Genomic DNA, 19,603 nt, shown 5'->3' on the forward strand with positions numbered 1-19,603 from the left:
AGAGACAGAGAGAGACAGAGAGAGACTGAGAGAGAGACAGAGAGAGAGAAAGAGAGACAGAGAGAGAGAGAGCGCTTGGTGTATTTGTGCTTTATGGTTTGACAAAGCATTTTCTTTACCATAAATGATGAAATCTCAAAGGAGACTGGATTCAGAGGCCAAGGTGAAGAGGGAGTACATTCCAGGTATGAGAGAGAATTAATGCCAAGAGTTGCAAGGCACTGAAAAAGGGTATGGAGTGTTGTGCAAGAACAGTTTGATTGGAACATAGAGCACATGAAGGGCGACTGTGGAGTAAGCCTGGCAAGGCAGGCTGGAGTCATGTTGAGAAGGACTTGAAATACCAAAAAGAGAATGTGTTATTTAACCCTAAAAGTATTAAGGAACTATTAGAGTTTACCATGCAGCAACAAGACCCATGTAAGGTTAAGTGATATAAATGTGTAGTAGAGGCAAACACTCAGCTTTTGTGGCTTCCTCCAGAAACACTGTCCCCTTGTTAAGTAGGAGTTGACAAGGAAGACAGCTGGGGTCAGCCAGGTGTGAGGAACTTAATAGAAGAATGTATTTCATAGAAACAGGCAACTAAGTGATTCAGTAGCGTCTAGAGTCAGGAAGACCTTGTCTTCCTTAGTTCAAATCTGGCCTTGGACCTTACTAGCTATGTGACCCTGGACAAGTCACTTAACCCTTTTTGCCTCAGTCTCTTCATCTGTAAAATGAGCTGGAGAAGGACATGGCAAACCACTTCAGTATCTTTGCCAAGAAAATCCCAAAAGGGGTCATGAAGAGTTGGGCACAACTGAATAACAACAAATATCCTAGAAATGTCTTGCCATAGGTTGAAACATTTAAGAAGGATGATAGCTAAAAGGCATGTTGACTAAACAATGAAGCCTTGAGGTAACAAGGCAAAAAGGAGGAATAATTCAGGAATAATTAAGTTTGAGTTCACAGAGAATATGGTTATATAAATGGCATCAGGTCAGACTGAAAAGATAGCAATAGATTTTAAAGACCCTAGGCAATCTCAGGATAGTTATCTTTTTTTAAAAAAATTGCAAATAAAAGCAAACAGTTTTGAAAGAAGCAGCATTTTTTTTTCATTTTAAAAATTAATTAATTTATTTTTAGTTTTCAACATTCACTTCCATAAGATTTTGAGTTATAAATTTTTTCTCCTTCCCTACCTTTCCCCTCCCCAAGATGGCATGCAATCTAATATAGGCTCTACATATACATTCATGTTAAACATATTTTCACATTAGTCGTGTCATAAAGAAGAATTAGAACAAATGGGAAAAACTACAAGAAAGAGGAAGCAACAACAAAAAAGAGAGTCAATAGTATGCTTCGATCTGCATTCAGACTCCATATTTCTTTTTCTGGATGTGGATGGCATTTTCCATCATGAGTCTTTTGGCATTGTCTTAGGTCCTTGAATTGCTGAGAAGAGTTAAGTCTATCAAAGTTAATCATCTTACAATGTGGCTGTTGCTGTGTACAATGTTCTCCTGGTTCAAGCAATAGTAATTTATAATCAGCATTAGATACTCAATTTTGACTTAGAAGTTTTCAAAATATGCCCTTCATAGAAATCCCTAAAACTATTTCTGGGCATTTTCCCCAAATCTTTTTCCATGTTGTCTATCCTGTTGATATTTTTCCAAATCCCATCACTTGCCAGTGCCTTCCCCACCAACATTATTATCCTATATGTATTTCGTGCATACTTGTATACATGCATGCTGTCCCCTCAATAGATTTAAGCCTTGTGAGGTCAGGGATTAATTTACTCTACTTTTGTCTTTATATCCTCAGCACTCTAGCGCATTTCTTATTACAGAGCAGGTGCTTAACAAATGCTTGTTGATTATTAATGTCACTTTGAGTCCTTATATTCCCCTAAATGGGTCTTCCAGAGTCACCCTTCTATCTCTTCCTCATCTTTACTGAGAAGATTGAGTACTCCAGTCTTAGGCTGTTGAACCCTCTTTGGCAAGGCTGTGCAGTATAATGGAAGAAGGTTGGGTTTGGAATCAGTGCCCCTGGGTTCACATGGATTTGCCACCTGTGGGAACTGAGGCAAGTCCTTTAAACTCTCTTGGCCTTAGTTTCCTCATCTGTAAAATGACCTCTAAACTCCCTTCCAACTCTAAATCTATGATCTACAAATCTATGACCTTAAAATCTATATTTTCTTTCATAATCTCCTCTTTCTTTCTACTCCTTATGGTAATGTTTCTTAGTTCTTGGTGTCCTTGGCCTTTAAACTGTTGACCACCTTCTCCATCTTGATATTCTCTCCTCTCATGTTTTATATTCTTTGTTCTGCTCTTCACTGTGCAGTCCTTTTTGATCCTTTTTTTTTTGTAAATAGTAACTGTTTCTCTTTTGGTCAGCAACCCTGAGGGTCTTCCCCTCCCAGTTTGATTTTTTAAAAAATTTAATTAAAGGGTCCATCCCTTGACTCACTTCTTAAAGAGGCCTATTCACTGAATGGGCGTTACCTCATACAAAGTGAGAACCTGAAAAGACCTTAGTCTAAAAGGACCAAGGTCTCCCATTGCATCCTGGGCCATCTCCAGTATCAGGCTACTGGACCCAGATGACTCTGAAGGAGAGAATGAGTCTGGTGATCTTGCACAACCCTCCCTCATTTAAATGCAAGTCAACTGCAAGTTATGTCCTGACAACGAAGGACAAACACAATCATTGTTCTAAGTTATACCAAAGCGATGCCCTAGGTCTCTTTTCTTTCTGCTCTCTCCTTTGGCAGATTTTCTTCTTGTACTTTCAGCTCTTTAGGAATAACTCCAAAATCTAAATCTCTAGCTTTGACCTCTCACTTATCTCCAGTAATGCAACTACCAGGTTGCTCCATTGACATGTTAAAAGCAGTATGTCTCAAATTGAACTAATTAAAGCTGGTAAAGTAGAACTTGTGCTAAATTTAGAATCAGAGGAACTGTATTCAAATCTTGGCCCTGCTACTCTGTGCCTTTGAACAGATCCTTCCTGCCACTCTGGACCTCAGTTTTCTCATCAGTAAAATGAAGGGTTTGGACTAGGTAAAAAGTCCATGATTCTATCTATGAGCCGTCTGCATAACTTCCCTATTTCTATTGATAACATCATCTTTTTGCTTTCATTGCCACTGCTCTAATTTAGGCCTCTTACTTAGACTATTATAATAGCTTTCTCCCTGGTCCTCCCATCTTTCTCCTTCCCATTCCTCATAACCATTGCTAATCTAAACTTCATGCATCAATCTGACCATGCCACTCTCTTGCTAAAAAGCTTTTAGTTTTACCTGTTGCCTACCCTGGTATTTGAGCATACCATAAATACAACTCCAGTCTACCTTTCCAAATTAATTTTATTTACTCATTGTATACTTTAGCCAGTTTTGGGTTATTTCCTGAGCCCATTCCACTTTCACTTGCTTCTGTCTGTGAACATCTCTCATTCCTGAAATAAGTTTATAGTCCTTTAATGCCCAGTTTTAGAGATATCTCTTCACTGATAAATTTAGTGATACTGCAAGCTAGAAATTATTCCTCCAAACTTTATAATCTGCTCTCTCCATGTTAAGAGACTTGACCAAGGTCATGTAGTTAGTTAATGTCAGTCTAGACTAGAACTCATGTCTTTTGGTTTTCAATCCATTACTCCTTAAAAAAAATTAAAATTTTTTTTTCTTATTCTTTACTTGACAAACATTAATTAACATGGGTAATTCCTATGGGAAGAAGAACAGAAAAGCGAACTATATATGAAACTATGGACATCCTAGTGTGCTTTTTGTTAAAGTACATAATATATCCCAGCATGTTAACTTTAGATCTGTGTTATTTTGCTGTGTCTCCCTCTGAGCTGCCACACTCTTTTGTGTACTTCCTTAAATTCTTCAGTAACCATATTTTTGTTCCCTTTTGGACATCTTTATTGCTCCCTCTCATTCCCCATCTTGTATTAAAAATACTACCTGCAGCAGCAAAAACAAAGCCTCCTTTGTGACAAGCATAGTCAAGCAAAACAAACAGATACATAGACTTTGTGCAAAATTATATATATATATATTATTCTGCATATTCTGAGTTGCTGTTGGTTATTGTATCGATCAGTGTCCTTAAGTCTTTCAAAATTGCTTTTCTTTGTAATGTCGTAGTCACTGTAAATATTGTTTTCTTGGTTCTACTCATTAATCTCTCTATCCGTGCATGCAAGTCATCCCATGTTTCTCTAAATCCATTTTCCCCCTCAATAATATTTTATTATATCGAGGATTTGTAACCTTTGTTATATCATGGCTCTGTTTACTAGTCAGGGGAAGCCTATGGACGCCTTTTGAATAATAATAATAATAAATCATACTTGAAGGAAATGCCAAGTTTTCAGTTAGAGGTTGCAAATAAAGATGTAATTTTTTCCTGTCCAAGTTGACAGACCCCTTGAAATCTAATATGAACCTTTATGATATTTTTGGAGTATTCATTGCTTTTACATGTAATCACTTTATATCTTGTGCAAAAGTTATTTGCGTTTGTATTTTAATCCCTCCTTAGATTGTAAGCTCCTTAATTGCAGGGAAAGTGGTTTCTTTGTTTTTTCATTTTTATGCACTCAATGCTCAGCACAGTATTTTGCATATCATAAACATTTCATAAATCATTGCTGAATTGGATTAAATTTAAATGAAATCATACCTATCTCTGAAAGCACAGTGCAAACGCTACTTCTTCTATGAAGCCTTCTCTGATCCCAGAAATCAGTATGATCCTTTTTTTTAAATGAACTTAACAAATATGAATAAATATATATATATATATACAAAGAACATAAAAAGAAGATTGTATATGAAACTGAGCTCCTATTACATTCAGATTTTTTAAATGTGTATTATTTTCTCTTTTTTTTGGAGGGGGGAGGACAGAGCAATTGGGGTTAAGTGACTTGCCCAAGGTCACATGGCTAGTTTTGTGTTAAATGTCTGAGGCTGGATTTGAACTTGGGTCCTCTTGACTCCAGGGCCGGTGCTCTATTCACTGCCCCACCTAGCTGCCCCAATGTGTATTATTTTCAACATGATAATATCAAAACAGGCATGCTTGGCTGACTTCCATTCTAAACTTTCGTCTGTTCCCTTGCATATTTTTAATGTTTCATTGAAACTTTTTTTTTCATCATTATTAATACATACCCATGTATTGCCTTCCCCATCTTCCCCCAAAATAAAAGCCCTCCCTTGTGACAAACAGGTATAGTTAAAACAAATTCACACATTGTTCATGTCTGAAAATGTGTGTAGGATTATTCCGTAGTTTCTCAGAGTTCAAACAAGACTTTGCATTACTTTTATGTACTTATTATGTATTATTTTGCATATGGTTACTTATTTTTTTATATTGCCCTACTGCTCCAAAATTGGGTGCAGGAAAGGGTGTCCAAAAAGTCAGACAAGACTGAACAACTAGAGTATAATATAAATGCAATAAGGGAGGGTGTTTTAGCTAAAGCATGTATATCCCGAGGGATAAGTATGGTGCTCTCTACCTAGTAGGCACTTGTAAACCTATTTGTTGGATTTATCTGAGGATTTATTTATTTATTTATTTGCCTTTTGGAGGGAGGAAGGCAGGGCAATTGGGGTTAAGTGACTTGCCCGAGGTCACACGGCTAGTAAGTGTTAAGTGTTTGAGGCCAAATTTGAACTCAGGTCCTCCTGACTCCAGGGCTGGTGCTCTATTTACTGCGCCACCTAGCTGCCCCTAGGAATTTTTTTTATTAATCAATTTATTTATTTTTAGTTTTCAACATTCATTTCCACAAGATTTTGACTTCCAAATTTTCTCCCCATCTCTCCCATGCCCCCTACTCCAAGATAGCATGCATTCGGATTATCTCTTCCCCCAGTCTGCCCTCCCTTCTATCATGCCCCACCCCACCATCCCTTATTTTCTTGTAGGGCAAGATAGATTTCTGTATCCCATTGCCTGTATATCTTATTTCCCAGTTGCATGTAAAAAACATTTATTTTAAACTTTGAGTTCCAAATTCTCTCCCTTCTTCCCTCCCCATCCACCTTTATTGAGAAGGCAAGCAATTCAATATAGTTTATACATGGGTAGTTATGCAAAACACTTCCATAATAGTCATGTTGTGAAAGACTAACTATATTTCCCTCCATCCTATCCTACCTCCCCCATTTTCTCCTTTGACCCTGTACCTTTTCAAAAGTGTTTGCTTCTGACTACCCCCTCCCCCAATTTGTCCTCCCTTCTACCATTCCCCCCCCATCCCCTTCCCCTTTCTTTCCTGTGGGTCAAGATACCCAATTGAGTATGTATGTTATTCCCTCCTTAAGCCAAATCCGATGAGAGTAAGGTTCACTCATTCCCTTTCACCCCCCCCCCCCATACCCTCCATTGTGAAACCTTTTTCTTACCTCTTTTATGCGAGATAATTTACCTCATTCTGTCTTTTCCTTTCTTCTTCTCCCAATATATTGAGAGGAATTATTTTTTGAAAGATGCCTTGTGTGTTTCAAGGAGTGGAAATCAGGAGCCTGGTTTCTAGTCCAGGCTCTGCTGTTAATTAGCAATGTCACCCTTAGCAAGTCCTTTGATCTCTATGGGTCTCAGTTTCCTTATCTGTAAGATGGTGGGATTGTATTAGATGATCATCAATCAATAAATCATCAAGTATTTATTAAATGCTTCTTATGAACCAGACATTATATTATGCACTGAGGATATAAGTATAAAAAGGTGACATAATCCCTACTTGAAATGAGGTTTATTCTTTGATTCTTTGATTTCCCAATCACCGGCCAGTGATAGCGTTCTCCTTACTTATCTCAGAATCTGCTGCCATATTCCAGCCTCCCTCTGTTTTCTGCACTTTCCCGTTCAGAAAGGAGAGGAGCATAGTTTCCCTGTCAGCATTACTCCCCATTCCTCCTCACCCATACTCCACACACATTCATTGCCTGCTCTGTCCCTCCTCCTCTATATCCATAAAGATCAAAAGATTGGGGCGGGGGAGGGGGCACAAACTGAAAGTAGCTTTAATTAAGCTCAAATTTGTGATCAGTAGGTTTTGTCATTTTAAAAAATCACCAAATAAAGTTTGAAATAGCTTCACAAAGGGCATTAAAGTGTGAAAGTCTTTGCCAAAACATATTTGGGCTTTGCTGTTATGTTTTCCCTTTTTAGAGTATGAAGCTGACCAGCCTCCCTTTCCAGAAGGGTATAAAGTAAAACAACAGCCTGTGATTACTGTGAGTATTCCTCAGTCCCTGGACTTTCACTAACAGTTTTTTGCTTGAAGAGGCAATTTGAACTTCTTTACGTCACTAATTATACTAAACTTATGCACTAGCAACTTAAGAATGTTTGAGAATTCTCTTAACAGTTGTTCTATCACAAAGGAAGATGCTTCTCTTTAATACCTGGAGCCTAAATTATTAACAAAAACATACCTTGTACTTTAGTTAATAGGCTTGTGACATGTTTAGAAACACATTGACTCTTCTATGCCATTGAAGTAGATTTAGCAAGTGGATTCTTTTGGGGAATCAAATCTACTCAACTTCATTCAAGGGCATGTACAGTTTTGTTTGTTATGCATATATTGTGGGAAATACAAGATGAATAAAACATGGTCCCAAGTCTTCAAGGAATTAAATCTTTGTAAGTAAGAAAGTAGGAGGGGTGATGTAAGGCATCACCTACATAAATTATACTTTACCTTTGGCGCCAAATAAACTAACTTTCTTGCTGGAGCTTACCCTCACAACTTCTCCTTTCACAGTGTCCTCACAGTGGAAAAGCAGTGTGTTGAACTTGGAAAAGAACACAAGTTTGGAGACCTGTCTTCTTATCTCTTCTCTGTTTTAATTTACTGTTTTACCTTGGTGCTGCTTAACACCTCTGGGCCTCAGTTTCCACATCTGTAAAGAGAGAGCTGGAGGATCTCTAAGATTCTTTCCTGCTCTAGCATTCTAAGGCGAGTCCACAGTGAACAGGATGTTGTTTACAGTTTGACTGAAATAATAAACTCCCTCTTAAATAAAAGACTCTGTAATATCCCACACTTTGCTTAGTGTGTCTTTTTTTTTTTAACTTTACTATACTTTGTTATCTTTCCTTGTACTTTTGTCTAATAAGAAAACCTAGAAGAGTGGATTCAGTCACATGTGGTAGGTGGGCCAGATTTTGTACTCAAATATCCAAGTCCTACTTTATTGAATGTGTAGAGGGTATGTCTAGGAGGAGTATGGGCAAGGTTAAGAAGTTAACTAGGCTAAAGAATGAAACCTTAGTTTTGACACTGTAGGTGTCCTCTAACACAAAGGAGCAAGCAACCATATTTGAGATTTTGGTTCTGGCATTGATGGTGTATGAATTCTCGTTGCTACCCTATGGACAGCAAATTAAGACTAACTCAATTTTACACTAATTCAGTTTATTAGGTTTAGAGCACTTGAGCTATATATTCCCTGGTAGTATTAGGCCTGAGCTGAGAGACACAGATAGGAAGGGTGACAGACACTTGGACTCTCTTCCATTGAGAGGAAGTCTGTGCATCTTCCAGGCCTCAACCCAGAGCTGTGTAGCACCACAAGAGAAGTCATACACAGAAAAGGCAAGACAAAGTGACAAGAGGTGGTGGCAGAACAATGAAGTAATTCCAGCCAAGCAGAGGAATTCCTAACTTTATAAGCCTCAAAAGAAGAATTCCAGGTCAGCACTGAGTTCCTAATCCAAGATTCCTAGAGAAGATAAGGAGTTCCTGAACAATATATTGAGAAATAGGACTAAGTCTCCTAGAGAGAAGAGGTGAAACTGGACAATGGAAAATTCCTAGACCCCTCAGGAGAATTCCTAGATAAAAAGAGGCCTAGGAGCAATAAGGAACAGAGCTATGATGTAGACGAGCAAAACTTGTACTTTATTAGTCCTTCATTGTGTGGATTGTACAGGAAAGGGGTTTGACTCTAGTGACCTGAAATGCTTTTTCCTTTGGGGGAAGGTGGTTGTAAAACTAGGGTAATCCTTTGGAGACTGTGGAAACCCACCGAAGAGGAAAGTAGAATTGTTCTGTTTATGGGTTCTGGGTTTATGTACATAGGGTTCTGTCTTGGCGGGGGGAGGCTTCTCACTAAGTATTCTCTTTTTTGCCTTATTCTTCCACTGAGGACTTCCACTGGGAACATCAGAATTTATCTTGTGTCTTGGTCTCTCCAGAAAGTATAAAAGATCCTCACTGATCATGAAAACACTGATCATGTGCCTCATTCCCACAATGAGCCCCCTCCTCACCTCTTCCTATTGTTACTTTTAATTTTTCTTCGAGGCTCTGTTCGTGAACCATCTTCTGCATGAAGTTTTTCATAATCCTTCTCCAGCTTCTAGCACCTTCTACTAAAATTGTTGTTATTTAGTCATGACTGTGGGAGATCATAAGAGTGGAACAATGTCTGTATTGTCAGATTCGGTCAATGTGTTGATTAGTTTTGATGAATTATTTTTTCCTCTTTTATTCTTTGTTACAAGGGATAGTTCTCTGGGAAAACATTCTCTTTTTTGCCTTATTCTTCCACTGAGGACTTCCACTGGGAACATCAGAATTTATCTTGTGTCTTGGTCTCTCCAGAAAGTATAAAAGATCCTCACTGATCATGAAAACATGCAGTCAAACAATACATTGAATACAAGACTGGCTTTTTAGTCTGACAAAATTTCAAAATAGAAAGAGCTAACAGAAACAGTCAAGACAATTCTCTTTCCTCTTTCCCTCAAAGGATTACCCTGGAGGTAAAGCTCTCCCAGAAAAGGAAAGCTTGGGGAATCACTTGGAAAAGTTCTGGGACATAGGTCATAGATAATGTTGTTCAACATATTTCTTGTACCACTTAACTGAAATTTCCTTGGTTGTATTTTACCTCACACGCACCTATTTCTCTTTTGTTTGGTGGATGTATGGATTTGTCTTTGGGGAATGTGTGCAATATCACCTGGTTTATTGGTTGGTCAGAAAATTGTGTTAGGAATGTGTACCTAAGTTTGAAGTGACAAGGCATCCATTGGAAATGGAAATGGACAACAAGTTGCCTACCTTCTGATAGAGAGATGATGGATCCAGAGTGCAGATTTACATATGTGTGTATGTATGTATGTATGTATATATATATATATATATATATATCCACACACATACACATATACAGCTAAGGTGGGAATTTGTTTTCCTTGACTATACATATTTGTTATAAGTATTTTATTTTTTTATTGGGAGGAAAAGAAAATAGATTTTTGTAATTTAAAAATTTTAATTTAGAAAGTAAATCCACATCAGATAGAGATAATGAATTGGTGTTTGGGAGAGATATAAATTTGGCAGTCATCTCCATATAAGTGACTACTGAAACCCTGAAAATAGATGAACTCTTTGAATTTAGCAAGAAGAGCACTTCTTGAAGCACTAAGCCTTGCTAAACACTTATCTTAAGAGAACAGGTGGAAAAGGGGGAGTTAACAGAGGAAGAGAAGAAAGAAGTAGTCAGTGAGGTATGTAGGGAGAGCACCAGAATGGTCTGGGTGTTGTAGAAGCCAAAGAAAGACAATTTCAAGAGGAAGTGAGTGAGGTGAAGTATGTCACATGTAGCAGAAAGTCAAGGAGAATAAGGATAAAGAAGAGGCCATAAAATTTGGTTATTAGTAATTCATTAGTGATCCTAGAGGGAGTGTCAGATTCATTAGAGTGATAGGGATGCTGGGCATATTTCAGGTCTTTAGCAAGGCTTGAAGTGCTTTTAGAAACTTGTTACTACCCCAAGGCAGCCTATTCCACTTTTGGACAGTTCTAATTGTTACATTTTTTCCTCATGCCGAAATTAAATCTGCTTCTCTGCAGCTCCTACCCACTGTTCCTAGTTCTACATCCACATATCAGCTTTTCATATGGTTAAGCGTATCTCTCTAGGGCTTCTCTCTAATAGGACAACTCCTGCTCCTTTAATCAATCCACTTGGCATTTCTACATGTGCCCTTAATTCCATCTTTCCTCATCTGTCACCCTATTTTGGTTCTATCTCACCTCCTGCTTGGACTATTGTAGTAGTCTTCTACGCAGTCTCCCTACCTTGAGTGTATCCACTCCAGTCCAACTTCCATACTTGATCCATCACTTCCCCACTACGGCTGCTCCCTCTTTTCTCCAGGATCAAATATCAATAATGCCTTCTAGCTCCTCTAGCATTCAAAGTCCTTTATAGCCTGGGTGAAGTTTACCTTTCCAGCCTTATACCACATTAGTTTACTTCATGCACACTGTTGTACAGAAAACCTGGCCTGTTTCCTCTTACTGCATGGGACTGCTGTCTCTAAACCTGTACACAGACTGTGCCTCATTCCCACAATGAGCCCCCTCCTCACCTCTTCCTATTGTTACTTTTAATTTTTCTTCAAGGCTCCGTTCGTGAACCATCTTCTGCATGAAGTTTTTCATAATCCTTCTCCAGCTTCTAGCACCTTCTACTAAAATTGTTGTTATTTAGTCATGACTGTGGGAGATCATTAAGAGTGGAACAATGTCTGTATTGTCAGATTCGGTCAATGTGTTGATTAGTTTTGATGAATTATTTTTTCCTCTTTCATTCTTTGTTACAAGGGATAGTTCTCTGGGAAGGAGAAATATTTAGAAATGAAGGTGATAAAAACAAAAGATACCTATTAAAATATTTTTAAAAGAATTTTCCTCTTGAAAACTTTTGATTTTTTTCTGAAGTGACTTTTCCTTTAGAGCTCCAAGCTATGGGATTCTCTCTGTATTTTTCCAGACCCTCTGATATTTGTAATCCAAAATGTAGGGGCTCATGTTGTATTATGTTTGACTCTTCTCTCCTCTATTAGGAATCTTAAAATGGAGTGGCCACTTTGCTGCAAGATTCCCACAATTTATATTCCAGTAGCTAGTTTCTCTTTATTGGTAAACATCAGATCCAGAAGAGCTGTTGCCGTTGTCACTTCTTCCACCTTTTGAAGGACCAAACAATCATTAAGGAAAACTAAGGATTTATTAGCTACTTTGCGCTTTTGGCAGAGAAAAAATCCAACAAATATTGAAATAGTTGAAGTCCCCCATCTCTCTAGATGATGTCTTTATGCTAGGCTTGTGATCTGTTTCCTGTATTCCTCATCTCTTCCCTCTTTCTGCTTAGGTGATTTGTAATATATTTTGTTGTTAATATTGCTTTCCTTTCTGCCTCTGTTGGTCTTCATTCGGAAGTTCTTCACTGTATTCCCACTCTATTTCCTGGGTGTTGTGATGAGTATATCTCCTTAATATTCCGTACTTGCTCATAACCACACAACGTAATAAATAAAGCCAGGTTAAGAACCCAGATCTTCTCATTACAAATACAATTCTCTTTATATAAGTACCTGATGATTTTTTTAAATTGCATGCTCAATGGTAATATCTTTGCACATATATGAGATAGGAACTGTATCTGTGATGTCATTGATAGACAGAATTTCATACTATATGGCCTTTGTTAATGCTGTTAATTATTCCTCCCAATTACTTATTATTCAAATACCGTTGTAATCATTAAAAAAGAAATTGCAGCATCTAGGTCACCAAAAATATGAAATTCTATGTTATTTTATAAAGGAAAATTGAATTATTTATTCTATTTTTAATTGATTTTTAAAGGTTTCTGCTCCTCTGGAGGCAACAGTTTTCCCAGGTTTAAGTCCAGAACACTTTTTTCAAGTTACCCCAAATTATGCTATTGTCCAAGATGTACCTTGTGTAGCACCAGAATCTCCAGAAGTTTTTGACCCCAAAACATGTAAGTAAGACAGTAAGAAAATATCCTTTCTGGTTTCCCTTTGACATTACCATAGAACATTAGTTGGGTACTCTCAGGGGGAAAAATATCAAATGAGGGTCACATGAATTAAGAAAGAAACTTAGATTATTTTTTATTTTTAAAGGGGAAAAATATCCCACTTCTTTTTAAAGTTGTACTTCAGTACTTCAAGGGTGCATGATTTCATTGTTTCAGACGTTATCTCCACTCATGAAGATTGATTCTTACCCCTCCTCATCCTCATAGACTCCTTGATGCACTGCTATGGCTGACTGGCAATAAGTCTCTCTGAACTTAACTGTTTTTAGAAGACATACCCATAGTCCATCATTGGGCCTATGTATAACTTTCCAGCCTGGCAGATCCTACCAGAAATTGTGTTGTACTAGCATAACCTTTCCGAGTCCTGGGTCACATTCACTCCAAGAGAGGACATCAGAATAGGTCTGTAGAGGAGGCTTCTTAGGTGAAGGAAAGCTTAGTTAAAAAAAAAAAGATATTCTTTATTTGTTATATTTACTCCATAAATGTGACAAATTACACATAGATTTACTTAGCTGCTTAATAAATATTTACTGAATTGAATGTGCATGTGTACATGCACACTTCAGTAGTGTATGATGGACAGTACAAGTAAGGGAGGTGGGAAGCCAAGAGGAAGATGTAAGATGTACAAAGACCCTGACAAAGAGACACATGGGCTAGGCGGCTCAGGAGGTTTTATGATAAGTGTCTTTTCTTCTTTCTGTTCTTCACTTGGGTGCTGCGCATCAGTGGATTGTTGTTTTGGGTTTTTTTTTTGTCTTACTTTTATATTAATTAAATTTACTTTTTTCCCAATTTCAGATTTTATTTCTTCTTTATTCCACCCACCCCTTACTGGAGAAAAAAAAAGAAAAGCAAAACAAAACCCTTGTAACAAATAAAAAAGCAATAAATCATGGGCATCAATTTTATTACCTGTTATCACTAAACTTTGAAATATCGTTGCACTTTCTAATAATTCCTCTACTTTTACATATCAGTTCTATGCAGCTACACTTACTCATCTAGGTTCTGAAAGGTATACAAACACTTGACAGGTTTTACCAACTTGGAAAATTTTTTTAGTATCTAGGCCCAGCAATATACTTTTTAACTGTTATCTACAGACCAGGGTAGATAAATGTAGAAAGACTCAGCAGCAGGTTGGCTGCTAGATGATAGAATTTTTGGCCACAGCCACTCTCGGAGGTCATCTCTCAAGTTGTGTAAAGATTGTAATCTGGGACATTGGAGGAACTCAATCACACCATTGAAAGCATGCATTTTTAAGTTCTTAAGCATATATATATATATATATATATATATATATGGTAATACATATGTAATTATTTCTATGCTGGAAAATTCATTTTTCTTTTTAAAATTCAAAGTTTATTTTTCAAATTAAGGTCTGTTTTCCTATGAGAAAAAATCTGAGGCTTTGGATTTTATAACTTAGTTTTTACAACCTTAATTTTTAATTTTGGCAGTTATTAGTCAGTTTATTAACTCTATGCCTTGAAAATTCTGTTAGCAAAAGCTACTTAATAATTAGTCATGCTGGACTCTATGGATATAAATACAATGAATCAAACAATTCCCACTTGCAAAGGTCTAACAGGGAAGAAAAAAAACATATATAAGTATATATGGAATAAATATGAAGAGAATAAATGCAAACAAATACAAAGTAGCTAATACAAGGTAGTTTGAGAGGACAGGGCCATGAACAATTGAGTGTATCAGATAGAAGGTGTAGAAGGTGGTGCTTGAGATGCAAAGTGAAGTAAAAGAGGGTTCTATGAGGCCAACTGGAGGGAGTGCCTTCCAAGCATGGAGGATAGCCAATACAAAGGCATGTGGGGCAGGGCAGGCATTGTACATCTTACATCTTCTTCTTGCTTAGAATGTCATTGTTGTGGGTGAAGAACAAAGGGAAGGCCAGTTTGGTTGGATCACAGAGGGCTGGAAGGGGGACTGATGTCCCTTAAAACAGTAACAATAGGTTGGGATTATCTTTGTGAAGGGCATTACAAGTTAAAGAGAGTTAATATTTTATTTTAGATTCAATAGGAAATTACTGGAGTTTATTGAGTAGGGGAGTGACATGGTCAGTTCTTTGTTTAAGAAAAATTACTTTGGCAGTTGTATGGAGGATGGATTGTAGTGAGGAGAAATTTGAGGCAGGGAGACCAAATAGGAAGCTGTTGTAATTATCTTGGTAGTAGATTATGAATGAAAAAGCATTTATAAAACACTTAGTACAAAATGCTACATTAAGCCCTGAAGATACAAATCGGAAAGCAAGACATCCACTTTCAAGGAGCTTATATTCCAAAGGGGAGATAACATATCAGCATCAGCTGTAAGTCAGATGGAAAGGTCCTATGATCCTCAGGGTGCAGTGAATCATATGGTAATGCATCTTCTTTAATATCATTTCTACTGATAAAATCCTATATATTTCTGATGATGAACCATTTAAATGTGCCAAAGATTTTGGTGGTGAGAACTTGCTTTTCCCAGTTTCCCAGTTTCACTGCTGAGAAAGCAGGGTTACAGGACCACCAAAGCAGTTGCCAGACTGTTTCCACAGGTGCTGCTTCCTGGGATGATGACTTTGGGGCCTGGGCTGGAGGCAGGACCAGTCTTCTGGGGAGCTATCATTTCTAAGGCTTTTGGGTATTCCTACCTGTTAGTGACAGCATGTCATCCACTAATGTTGCTGGTGGTAAGGAAAGCAGGTCACCCCTCCACAAGAGATCACTCCTCTCAATGACAGTTTTTGATCCCTGGCTGGAAGGAGGACTAGTGGCCTAGGGGGCATTGTTATTTCCAACACTCGAGTTCAGGGTCCCAAACTTTCTCCATTGGTGTCTGAGGGAAGGTGGTGGTCAAAGTGGAGATGGTTTGACTTGTCTGGCCTGTGCTGTCTCCTGGTTCTCTGGTTGCCTTGCAACTTCAACTAGACTAGCTTGAACAGAGGTGATGTCTGTGTGAGTGGATGGAATTGAATGGTTCCTATAAGAGAAGTTTTGTGGAACTAGAACTTCAAAACTCAGCAACTGATTGGATATGTGGGGTAAGGGACAGTGAGGGAGACAGGGCCAAGGTACCTAGAAATATGATAGTGCCTTTGACAGAAATAGGGAAGTCTGGAAGAGGAGAGGGTTTTAGGGAAAAGAGAATGAGTTGGGTTTTAGAAATGCTGAGTTGAGATGACTCTGGGATATCCAGTTTAAAATGATCCAGAGGCCGTTGGTGATACAGGACAGGAGCTCATGGGAGAACCTGGAATTAGATATATAGATCTGGATGTGTATAATTGGATACACACATACCCACATATCTACACATGGAAATGATCCTTAAATCTACATGAGCTGATGAGATCAACAAGAAAGAAAGTAAATAGAGAGGAGTAGGGGCCTAGTTCAGAAACTTGGGAATCACACACAACTAGGTAACTGGTTTTATTTGGATACTGAACCAGCAAAGGAGACTGAGAAGACACAGACAGGTTGGAGAACCAGGAGATAGTAATGTTATGAAATACAAAAGAAAAGAGAGTATCTGATAGGAGAGGGTAGTCAGTCTGTAGCAGAAAATTGAAATGTATCAGAACTGGAAAAAAAAAGACAATCATCTTTAGCATTTAAGAGGTGATGTTTTTAGAGATAAGTTTCAGTTGAGCGATGAGTTTGGAAGCCACATTGCAAAAAGTTGAGGTATGAATTAGAGGAAAAGAGTCAGGAAATGTAGATAGATTTTTCATGGAATTTGGCAGAGAAAGGGTGGTGATAGCTTGAGGGTCTATAGAAAGTTTTTGTTTGTTTTTAGGATGAGCCAGATTTAGGCTTGTTTAAAGGCACTAGGGAAGGCACCAATAGATTGGGAGAGAGGTCGAAGATCATCTTTTAGAGATTAAGATCACTTCATTACCTGCTTCCTTGAAAAAACCTTGCCCCTCAATCCACTGAAACATGAGGTTGAGGCCTTTTATCCAGTTGACTAGTTCACATTTATTTTATATTCATGTTTTAGTTTTACAAAGTAATTTTCTCACAAAACACTGTTATGAAGATAGATTACTCCTATTCACATATGAAGAAGTTTGAATTTAGAAGTGTAAATGATTTGAACTGGGATTTAGACAAAGGTCTTCTGTCTTACAGATCAGTGTTCTTTCTACTTGACTATTTGAACCTTGGGGAACCCAAAGAAACAAACAAACCAAGATCAAACCTAGTGAAAAAAATGCTTTAGGGATAATTAAATTTTTTTCAGTAATTCAACATATCGCTGATATAAAATGTTATAAAATATAAAGATGATAATGATGGCGACGATAATTTGGTTCATTATTATTTGGTTGTTTATTATAAACCAGGAAGACCAAATTTCAAGTTTGACCTCTGACATACCCGGGCTGTGTGACTCTGGGAAAGTCATTAAACTCTCATTGCTCTAGACCAGAGGTTCCATGTAACCAACAACAATCCTGAGTGTGACCCAAACCAGATGAAAATATAACTGGAAAATATTTATCGAGATAAATAAAAATGCAATAAAACATAGATAATGTTCATATGTGGCTTTCTAACTATGTATGTGTTCAATAGGAATGCCCGCATACAGCTTATGGTCCCTGTTCCTATCTGGGTTTGACACCACTCCTCTACTTGTCGCTCACTCTTGAAGAGAAGTGCTGCCCTGCATTAGTGCAGGGAGTCTCCTTACCTGGGAGTTTCCTATACAAATAAACTCATGGATCCAACTTTTATTTGTTGTTGTTATTATCTATTTTTACTCAGTGAAAAAATTTCTCTTTTCTTCAAATTGACAGTAAGAGATGAAATGAATTTTTAATTGTTGTTAATAGCATATCATTATTATTAAAATTTTTTCTAGGTTCTCCCAGAGAATATCTAGAAAATTTCATATTTCCGGTGTTGCTTCCTGGAATGGCTAACCTACTCCATCAAGCTAAGAAAGAGAAATGTTTTGAGGTCAGTGGCTTTTTTTTTTAAAGAGATAGCAACTTTAGAAGTGATTACTTAAATGCCATTAACTTGTCTTTCTCAAAATGATAAAAATGTACTGTGTTGGGGATCATTTTACTCATTTTAGTCTTGTGCTTATTATCCTTTCTGTTATGAGGAATACTGATTTTTTTATTTCCTTGAATATATTTTTAAATTTTCAGTGACCCTAAGTTATTGTGCCCTTTCATAGGACTGTTTTGAAATCTTCAAATGTGTCAATTTTATACTACTAATGCATGTTCCACATTTTTTACCAACACTAGGGGGCACTCAGCTAAAGAAGACTATAAATAGAAAAAAAATGATTTAAAAAATAATTGCAATATATAATCTTAGAATACTGATTTTCAAATCCAGGTTATCTATCACTCTTGCAATTTGAGTACTGCAATTAAAGGAAGTTTTACTTCAGCTTAAGGAAGGACTTGGTGCCTCATGTTCTACGTGACTTTTTCACAACTGCTTCTGTGAGAATGTGAATTATTATTTGTTATATGCCTGAAAGTCACCAAAGTGTAAACATTTTTTTCCTTCCCTGTAGGTTATTTTCCTTAAGCTTTCCTTTTTTCTTTCAACATAAGGTTTATAATCCATTTATTATAATGAATTTTCCTGTATTTATTGCCAAAATGGGAGATGTGGTTTTATTTTGTGGTTGGTTTGGTGTGTTCAGTTTGTTTTCTCCACATTATATTGAACACTGGACATTATGAAATATCATATGTGAAACACAGGCAAAATGTAATCATATTCTTTTGAAGGCTGTTACCTGGGCAACTGAGAACAACGTGTAGTAGGTATGGGATACTTGTGCTCAATAAAGTCAACTGACTGTTGGCTGTGATAAGGGCAACTGTAGTGGTTCATTTACTCAATCAACTATTTTTAATCTGTTGGTATTTATTTCTTTAGGAAATATTGGTTGAATGCCTCTTGTATGCAAATCTCTCTGCTAATATACTGTGTTAGAACTGGATGGTGCTGATTTGTCCATAGAAGTTCACCTCATGACCCTGGAGAATTCCTCATTGCACTATATACCATTTGCCAAGTTGTTTTTTTTCTATAGATAAAAATAGTTCTAATTTATTCCCACTTGAAAGTCAGCAAAATTGGCCCAAAGGGCAATAAATTAAAACTTTGTGTTGAAGGTTGCATAGTAATATTTCCTATAAATGATTTTGCACAGGGTATTGGTATGCTGTTTTTTTAACCTCTTGCAAATAATGTTTTTTTTAAAATCAGTATTTATAATGAAATTTAATTAATTATTCTTGTTGGCTCAACTCATATTTCATCTTTGATATGTTCCAAATAATTTCATTTCAAAACTGTTAATGAAAATTACCTAAAAGCTAACTACTAGAAAGTACCTGTATGAAATTTTAACCTTAAAAATTTTTTCATTCCTCATCAAAGAAAAAAAAAAACTACGTTCCTTAAAACTATATTAACCTTCTTGCCCAATAGGCTTACCTAGTGCTAACTTTTTACTAACTAGTACTTAGTATTACCTTGTGCTACTAGTGTAATCTAGCATTACTTTGAGCCGACAATGAATTGAAATGTTACAAATGTACTCGGTGATTCATTTAACAGGGTTGTTTCTTTGTTGTTTTTTTTTTTTACTTCATATTTTGCTTTCAAATGT

The 19,603-nt window shown here is 37.0% G+C and overlaps 1 protein-coding gene across 2 annotated transcripts in view; it reads left to right on the forward strand.

Moving 5' to 3' along the window:
* Positions 1–19,603, forward strand: part of IQCK (IQ motif containing K) — a 167,890-nt gene that overhangs the window by 22,563 nt on the left and 125,724 nt on the right. For both annotated transcript variants that reach the window (XM_069096057.1, XM_069096058.1), the window contains exons 2-4: positions 7,218–7,282; positions 12,724–12,862; positions 17,819–17,916. In XM_069096057.1, the coding sequence (XP_068952158.1) occupies positions 7,218–7,282; positions 12,724–12,862; positions 17,819–17,916 (302 nt within the window). The remainder of the gene's footprint in view (positions 1–7,217; positions 7,283–12,723; positions 12,863–17,818; positions 17,917–19,603) is intronic.

This window comes from Petaurus breviceps, unplaced genomic scaffold (genome assembly GCF_028583685.1).
Source record: "Petaurus breviceps papuanus isolate PSGF00001 unplaced genomic scaffold, PetGlider_PUasm1.0 229, whole genome shotgun sequence".
Taxonomy (NCBI): Eukaryota; Metazoa; Chordata; class Mammalia; order Diprotodontia; family Petauridae; genus Petaurus; species Petaurus breviceps.